The sequence below is a fragment of the Rhagoletis zephyria genome, unplaced genomic scaffold, assembly GCF_001687245.7.
Source record: "Rhagoletis zephyria isolate East Lansing unplaced genomic scaffold, Rhagoletis_zephyria_1.1 Rzeph_scaffold_01027, whole genome shotgun sequence".
Classification (NCBI taxonomy): Eukaryota; Metazoa; Arthropoda; class Insecta; order Diptera; family Tephritidae; genus Rhagoletis; species Rhagoletis zephyria.
This window is the reverse complement of record NW_016158111.1, coordinates 43,255-52,160: the sequence shown is the minus strand read 5'-3', so window position 1 is coordinate 52,160 and position 8,906 is coordinate 43,255. Positions and strand designations below refer to the sequence as shown.

The 8,906-nt window shown below is 34.6% G+C and overlaps 1 protein-coding gene across 1 annotated transcript in view; it reads right to left on the bottom strand.

Annotated features, from left to right (window-relative positions):
- Positions 1–436: 436 nt before the first annotated feature.
- LOC108362500 (uncharacterized) overlaps positions 437–8,906 on the bottom strand; it is a gene marked incomplete at its 5' end in the record, with an annotated part of 26,492 nt that continues 18,022 nt past the window's right edge. Inside the window, one exon of the mRNA XM_017615513.1 lies at positions 437–543. Within this exon, the coding sequence (XP_017471002.1) occupies positions 502–543 (42 nt within the window). The remainder of the gene's footprint in view (positions 544–8,906) is intronic.

Here is an 8,906-nt window from a genome sequence, read left to right as displayed (position 1 = left end):
TGCTGACCGCATGGAAGAACTCATTCAGATGCTCGCGCACATTGTCGCCTTCTTTCAAACGTGCAAGTGCTATTCGCTTTAATAGGGTTTTTTTACGCGCAGGCCCTTTGGACTGGAAGGTGGACTGTAGCTTCATCCACATTTCGTGAGAGGTTTCGCAGTCAGATATAAGTCCCAATTCCGAAGAAGATATTGACAGCATGATATCGGCACATGCTTTTTGATCATAGACTCTCCACTTGGTAGCAGCATCACCCTCTGGACATTGCTTTGACCCATCGGCGTAGCTCCACAAATCCGCTTTTATCAGTATTGCCCGCATGTGAAGCTTCCAAGTGTCATAGTTATCAGCACTTAGCGGCTCAATCCTTACAGATCGCTCGGCCATAATTACTTTTCGTAATTGTACAACGCGTGGCCGCTCTGCAGCAGTTGTTATATTTCGGAATGAATAAAAAATAAACTTTATTGAAAACGCGCTGGGCCCATAACCTGTTGAATTTAGGTTAGACGATTTCCGTTTTTATGCTGCCTATAAGGAGTCTTTATTTGAAGTGAGAAAATATTCTTAGTACTTGATACAAGTGTATAAGTTACAATAGACAATTCGTTATAATATGTGTGAAATACAATAGAGGGCGTTATAATATGTGTGAAATACAATAGAGGGCGTTATAATACACAGGGTTGAATGTGAGCATTGGAATCACTTCGTATATTCTAATACAAACCAATTATCGCAACTGGTACGTAACGACCCCGCGATATGCCCATAAAAGGATTAATATTTTTTTTGTATTAATTGCTTAGGTATATCAAACATTATCTGAAACATGTCAACTATAATTAAATTATCTTCTTACTTTGTACAGTACAGTTTAAGGAAGTTACAACGTTATGTAAAGACCTTAAGAAAATCCTAATGCTTTTTGTTTAAATTGAAAATTCATTACAAATCAGTACAAATTTCGAAAAATCAGGACATTAGCGTACTGATTGAAGAAATGAATGAAATCAGTACAAGAGTTGAAAAACCAGTACTGTACTGATAAAATCAGTACGTCTGGCAACCGTACCTGGACACAACTTTCCCTGTGCTTTATAGATTGTACAAAGATAACCGATTAAATAGAAACCCTTAAGGGAGGTGCGAAACAAACTGGGGAAGGTTTTCATTATATTTTATAAGAGACATTTTTATTTTTTGTAATCTCCGTTAAAAAAATACCTTTGAAAAATGCAGAGCCGATTTAAAGGACAGTTTAAGAAATAAAGGACAAAAGGCGTCCTTTATTTTGAAAAGAATTATAAAGGACAGGGCGTTAAAATAAAGGACTGTCCTTTAAAATAAAGGACGGATGGTCACCGTAAGTATAACCTTACAAAATGAAGTTTTAAAAATTTCAAACCTTCCCTGCTATAGCTCAATATACTCCGCCATATATATATAGCCATATTCGAAGCAATAAACACAATAAAGAGAAAAAACAAATATTTTGCAATATGCTCTGATTCCCTTTCGGCTATAAAAGCTATAGCAAACATAAACAACGACGACCATTACTCAACCACTATTAGAAATATCATGATAGCAAAATACCCTAAAATAATACTAATTTGGGTGCCGGGACACGCCAACATAACCGGAAATGAATTCGGCGACTATACCGCTAAACAAGCACATCAAGCAGCAGTACTAACTACAGAAAACTTCAACTTCAGTGACATTAAAAAACATATTAAAAAACATTTCTACAGCAAACACCACCATGAATTGAGCTCAACTAATGCATGGTACCAGCAAGTAAACCATACAAAAACCCTTATAACAGACTTTACTACAAACAAGTAAGAAAGTCTAAGTTCGGGCGGAGCCGAACATTAAATACCCGGCGCAAGTATTAAATATATGTTTTTCACCTTTCGAAAAGCTACCGCTACATGGTAAACCGGGGTGAGTAAATTAACGTCCTTAAATTTCGAAATATTGAATTTTCAAGCATTTCTGAAATTTACTGTTATATGAAAAGCGGCCGTAATTTTANATTTTTGCTAGCATCAATTTTGAATAAATTAGCTTCAATAATTACTGATTTATCGAAGATTTTGCATTTCTCTAAATTACCGTTATATGGGATGTGGGCGTGGTTTATGTCCGATTTTAAACATTTTCAGCCGTTTCGTATGTTATACCAAGGTTAACCACTGTGCCCAGTTTGGGAAACATCGGTGCAGCGGTTACCAAGATATACACATGTAACCATAAGTGGGCATGGCTACGCCCATTTTCCAAAAATTTATAATATTCTTATTTTTCGTCTAAAACTTATTGTAAATATCAATTTTGAGTGAATAATCTTCAGCAGTTACTAAAATATCGCAGTTTTTGTATTTCTGAAAATTACCGTTATATGGGAGGTAGGCGTGGTAATTGTCCGAGTTTGCCCATTTTCAATACCGTCAATACTCGAGTTATCGTGTGCACAGACGGACGGACGGACAGACAGACAGTCATCGCTTAATCGATTTCTTTTTTCATTCTGATCATTTATGTATACATTTGTCTATATCTATCTCGATTCGTTTTGCCTATTACAAACAACCGTTATGTGAACAAAGTTATAATACCCTTGTGCACAAGTGCGCTCGGGTATAAAAATAAAAACAAAGTTACTCGACTGGACCCAATGAGCCACCTATCTTCCCCAACTTCCGATTCAATATCCGTAATCACTAAATTCCTTAAAATTACCAACCTATACCATAGAATTTAACATACAAAAGTACTGTAAATCTATACACACATATTAAGCGTAAGGCCTCGATGCCATTGCTTTATTTTAAAATTAGCTTGTAAGATTTACTCTTTAAACCAATTTTATAAAAAAAAATAAAAATAAAATATTACTACTATTATTATTATTACACAGGCCGACAAAATTTAACCAACATTCAGACCCAAAAATCATACTATATATTTCCAAAGGTTTATGATACGCTGAATCCAAATCTGGCCTCAGAGTTGCTCTATCATCTCTGGTTTTCGAGATATCCTAACCTAAAAGTGCAAAAAACACCGTTTTTGCCCATATTTGAGGTTATGTAGCCTTGCAGATGTTTTCTTTCACCAAAATTGTAGGCTGGCATCTTTAAGTACAAGTCTTCTTCTTTCAAATGGCGTTTTGTTTGCTCAAATATCTTTTTTTTCCGCTGAGATATCGCATTTTGAAATTTTCATGTTTCTAAATTTTCCTACACCTGAAAATCGATTGAGATAACATAGACATGATATAGTCGATTCATTTTTTGGTTACATCTTATGATTGTTGTATCGAGAAAATTAGTAATCGATTAGTAATTAGTAATAATTTTTTAGCACTGCAGGTGTTTTTATTTAGGTTAAAATATCTCCAATAAATTATATAATAGAAGAAATAATATCTAATTTCTTACGACTAAAACCAATATGATTTCACAACATTTTTTTAATACTTCAACGTATCTATTAACATAAATGCATTTTCCAATACAATTATCATACATTTTATTTTCGGGTTTTACTTTAAGGTATTCTTGTTTATTGTCATTGCAAAAGCTGAGCGAACTGGAAACTGAAGTCTTTTAAATTCGAAAGGCATATCAAAAGGAATTAAAGGAGTCATGTGACATGTGGTTCCGAAGTTATGGCTGATAAAAAATTCCGCGCCTATATTATAAACCTTACTATAAGCAGCTATGATATGTTTGCCTACCAAATTTGAATTTTATATGACTGTTGGGTCCGAAGTTATTACTGATTAAAAATTCTACGACTATGAGATATGCCACGCACCCTCTTACAAAGTCATTTATATATACCTTACTATAAGCATATACCATAGATTTGTCTGCATACCAAATTTCAAGTTCATGTGACTTATGGTTCCGAAGTTATAGCTGATTAAAAATTTGCAGGCCTATGGGAGGTGCCACGCCCCTTCGCAAAATTTACACCATATTTGCAAACAAAACCATACCTATAACCTTCCCGGGGTAAAAACAAATAAGTGTGCAAAGTTTCGTGCGATTCCGTGCAGTGTTTCAAAAGTTATAAGGTAATAAACAAATAGACATTCACATTTATATATATAGATTTAAACATAAGTAAAAAATAAAACGTGATATTCATGAATATACTTCAGTATTTATCTCAAGATGTATTTTAAGAACTTCGTGAAAGACAACAATTAATCTCGTATTGCTAGAGACCTGATAACCCAAGATAATTTTTAAGTTCTTAAAGGACCAACCTTTCACAATATGACGGATATAGGCTTTATTAACCGTAGTCTGAAACACAAAAATATTTTAAAATTGGCGCCGTTGCATGGTGAAAGGCATTTAGTATCACGCTTTTAAACTAAAGCTTTCTTAGCACTTTCAGTACAAAAATTCAACCACTGATTCTTAAACTTTTTAATACATAAATATGTATGCCGGCTAATTTGGATCGTTCATTTCAAAAATCGCATCAACAAATTTTTAAAGTTTTGAATTTTATTGTCAACAGGGCCCTTTAAATTTGTCACACTGAGAGAAGAATCAACCAAAAAATGGCTAATATTACCAAATTCAAACTTGAAAAAGAATCAACGTGATTTTTGGTTAATATTAACAATGCCTTTTGGTTGGCGATTTTTCGTTTGAATACGTTTATGTTCTGCACTGCACGGATGCTTTTTCATAATTCGAAGATACAAAACAAAAATTTTTATTATCTGCACTTCACAGCGGCCTTTTCGTAATTAAGAAAAACCAAAAACAGAAAAAAATAGAAGTTATGTAACGCGCTGACGACATTCGTACTGCTGGAAGCCAACAAATAATAGCAAGAGCCTCTGTTCGTTCAGCCACTGCCTTACATACGAATTTGTTCTCAAATGTTCAACTTGAATCACATTTCTTACAATCGGCCTATTGACCATGAAAAAATCAAATCATAACTTGGTTGAAAAAATCATTGTGCTTTTGGCTCAGTGCAGTGATATTCTAGGTCAGAGTTGGGCAAAGTGGCTCCCATTTAGGTGGTAGATGAGGGGTAACATCAAGAGCCAGCGTGATGGGGGAAGAAGAGCGTATTCGAATTTCTTGTATTCCGACTCTCATTACTAACATATGTGATGCTTTTAATGTATTTTGTACGCCCCTTTTACCCTGAGAACTGATTTAGCTCTTTCGTAGCACTTGCTGGGTCTTTTGGCGTCTTTAAGAGCCAAAAATCTGTCCATACCTGTCCTAGGTGTTTAAAAAAGAAAGTGATCTAAGCTAATTTTTATTTTTTGCTTTCGCGAAATAAATTTCAAAAGTATGAATAAGACGAATCCGAATCAAAATTTCACGGATATTTGGTAAATATTTTTCAATAGATTACACTGCTCACTATCATTTTTTCTGCCAATTTTACTTTTGTGACAAACTCGGTAACCGCAATTGCAGCCTGCGCTTTAATCACAGTAGCATGCTGAAATGACTCGCTTATACTTATATACACGGGAGTTGGCAGTTGAGATATCGTTGGAAAGGTCTTGTAGAGTGTGTCCAGAAAATGTATTCAAGTTACATAAACGATTAGCCGGATTCTGAAAAATTAGGCTAAAGTGTTGCGAAACAAAAGACGTTTTTTTGCTTTTGCCGGTTTAAGGGGGTATGTGGATACACCCAAGATATTTAGTGTTATTCTATAGGCCAATACCTTTCAAACAATACCATATATATTAATTTCCGGCTACTAGTTGGAAAGATATAGAGGCAAATGTGTTTTGGTTCGTGTCTCCACTACGAGATGCTTTGGTATGTATGCGGCGTCTGTACGTACCTTCATTTAATTTTTTTCAAACTTTCAGGAATTAAAGTACAAAAAAACTGAGAAAGTTTTGTTCCAGGATGTCTTGATTCGTATGCCTTTAAGGCGTGGCTGCTGCCCGAATTTCGAAAAAAATGCAATTTTTAAACTACCACTAAGGCCGCACTACTCAGTCCATGTTGTTGATGTCGGTATCAGTAGAAGGATCTTCAAACAAGCTATCTAACGCTATCTTTTGTGTTTATAAAATATAAATATATCATAACGTTATTGCCCGAAAACTAAAAATCGGGCTGCTGAAAATATACATTTCGGGCATTTTCTCAAAAACTGGTCAGTCGATTTTATTTTAGGTTTCCACAAATCTAGCCCAAAACCTTAGCTTTTATCTGGTATACAGCTTATATCTGGAAAAACTTTTGTTGTGGAGATATTGCGATTCAAATTGAAAAAATGTCGCTCCAAAAAGGGTCAAATGGCTAAAAATTAACATATCCGTCTGATTTGGTTACTTTAAGATATACAAATAACTTACTCAGTTCCCCGAAAAAATTGCCTATTCCCCGATTGCCACTTAAAACGAAATTCCCTGTAAATCGGGGAATTTTCCGCGAGTTGACAAGTTGAAGGATGTGCAGCTGTGCTAATCACTTCGTTAATGTCTTGGAAACCACAATTTTTGTGTATTTTAGAGCACTTAACCTACCTGGGAAGACGCGTGCAATATTACCTATTGTTACGGTGACCATATTAACCAACGTAAAATAAAGGACTTTTTTCAAAAGGATTTGGGAATACGTACATACAACTTGTATGAGAAAAGTACCTTACCCATATTTATTTGGTCTAAAGACTTACAGACAAATGAGAATAGAACATTTAGATACACAGTAATTTATAATAATAATAATAATAACAGCATAAAATAGCAGGTTTGGTAGCTGGCGAGGCCTAGTCTTCAGTCTACTTTTGTGTGCGGCGGGCGGAAAGAACTAGTTTCCGCTCCGCGCTGCGGACAGGCTGTTGATCAAGGTCGGTAAGGCCGGGTTTCCGATCCATGTTCCCGAAGACATTACTTTGTATGTGTGGCAGGCGGAAAGCTCTGGTTTCCGCTCCGCGCTATGAACAAGCTGTTGAACATGGTCGGAAAGAACGAGTTTCCGATCCATGTTCCCGAAGTCATTACTTTGAATGTGTGGCAGGCGGAAAGCTCTAGTTTCCGCTCCGCACTGTGGACAAGCTGTTCAGCATGGTCGGAAAGAACGAGAGAGAGAGAGAACGAGTGTACTACTTACATACATATGTATAAATTGCCACTGAGCAAAACTACTTGAGAAAAAAGCATTGGTTTAGTAGCACGAGTGCAGCATCGTACACGTGATAGAAGTTAAACTTCTTATAAAAAAGCACATGTGAGCGCCGCACACCCGGTAGAAATCTTAACAAAAATAAACTATGAGACTATCAGACGAATATAGTTGTTTATTGTATCTAAAGTTGGTACCAAGTTGATAAGTTTTTATCATTTCTTATATTTTTAGTTTTTTCGAATACAAAGGCTATGATCATTCATTTTCGCTTTATTTCGTATTCGAAAAATTATGTGTTTCAATGGACACATCGATTTGAATACCTAATTTATATTCCGATAATATTTTTAGCAATTTATTTGAGAAAAACAAAACATTTAGATTATTGTTTGTATTTTGGTCGATTTTAAATTTGCTACCCCAAAATAATTGATATCAAATAAAACACCTCTTTGAGGTAAAATTTTCGAATGACGAAAGCTGAACTAGAAACACAAAATTCATGATATCAATTTCGTGACGAAAATTATACGCGTTTTTTAACTGCCTTTGAAACGTATGGAAAATCTTTTTTTATTTATTCGGAACGTTCCGTTTACTGCTAGAAACACAAAATAAAAAACTTAACTTTTGCAACAACTCGTATGAATAAAAAAGGTTTTCCCTACGTTTCCAAGGCAGTTAAAAAATGCGTATATGGGAGGATAAGCTTAAACAATGCCCTTTACTCAAAATCAAAAAATTATGGTCCGAACACTGAAAGCAGTTGAAAACTGGTAAAAATTTAGTAATTAGTAAGCAGGTAAAAATTTAGTATAGATTCACTTTAACATATAACACGCATACAATTTATTATTCAGACAGGAAATTAGAGTTATGGCGCAAAAACACATATCTGAGTAATTAGCTGTATTGGAGCTATATGTTAAAGTGAATATATTTTGATAATATCAAGGAATAATTAAGATAATAATAAAAGACCGTTATATGTAAAATTTTAGTAAAATAACCTCAAAACTGAGGGAGTTATTTATAAATATTTAATCTAATTTTCAAGTACCGTTATTTCGAAAACCCGAGCCAATCTGGTAAAACGGGGGATCAAAACTGAGGGAGTTATTTATAAAATAGTTAAAATTTAATCAAATTTTCATGTACCGTTATCTCGAAAACCGGAGCCAATCTGGTAAAACGGGCGATGCTATTGAATTTAGAACGTCCCAATTAAGTGAGCTCAACTTTCAAAATCTTTGCTTAAAATTTACAATGTTTATTCCTCGTCTGACTTTTAAAGCACTTCATGAAAATGAATTACACTTATATTTATCGATTTACTAAGAGATTATGAATAGAATCATATATACAACATAGGTGTGCCCACAAATTAAAAAATTAAACTTTTTGTTTTGAAAGTGTACCTGTTTTTATAAGCTTTTATTTAACTTGGTCATCCCGCGCAAATCGTGGAAATTTCCAATCGATTTTTAACTAACTTCCCGACAAGTTAGAGACTTGAAATTTTCAGCATAGTTCCAATCACGATGACAATGCAATTTAAAATATAAATGAATTCCCTATATGGTCCAGGGGTCTTGATTCAAAGCCGGTCAAAAATTAGTAAAATTTATGGCTAACAGAGCGTAATTTGCCAAAGAACGTAAAACCAGAGCAAAGCTATTTATGGCAAATTCTAGATATCAACCTAGTCTAGATATGAACCTCGTTGTAGGCATCATATCAAGGAGATACAATTA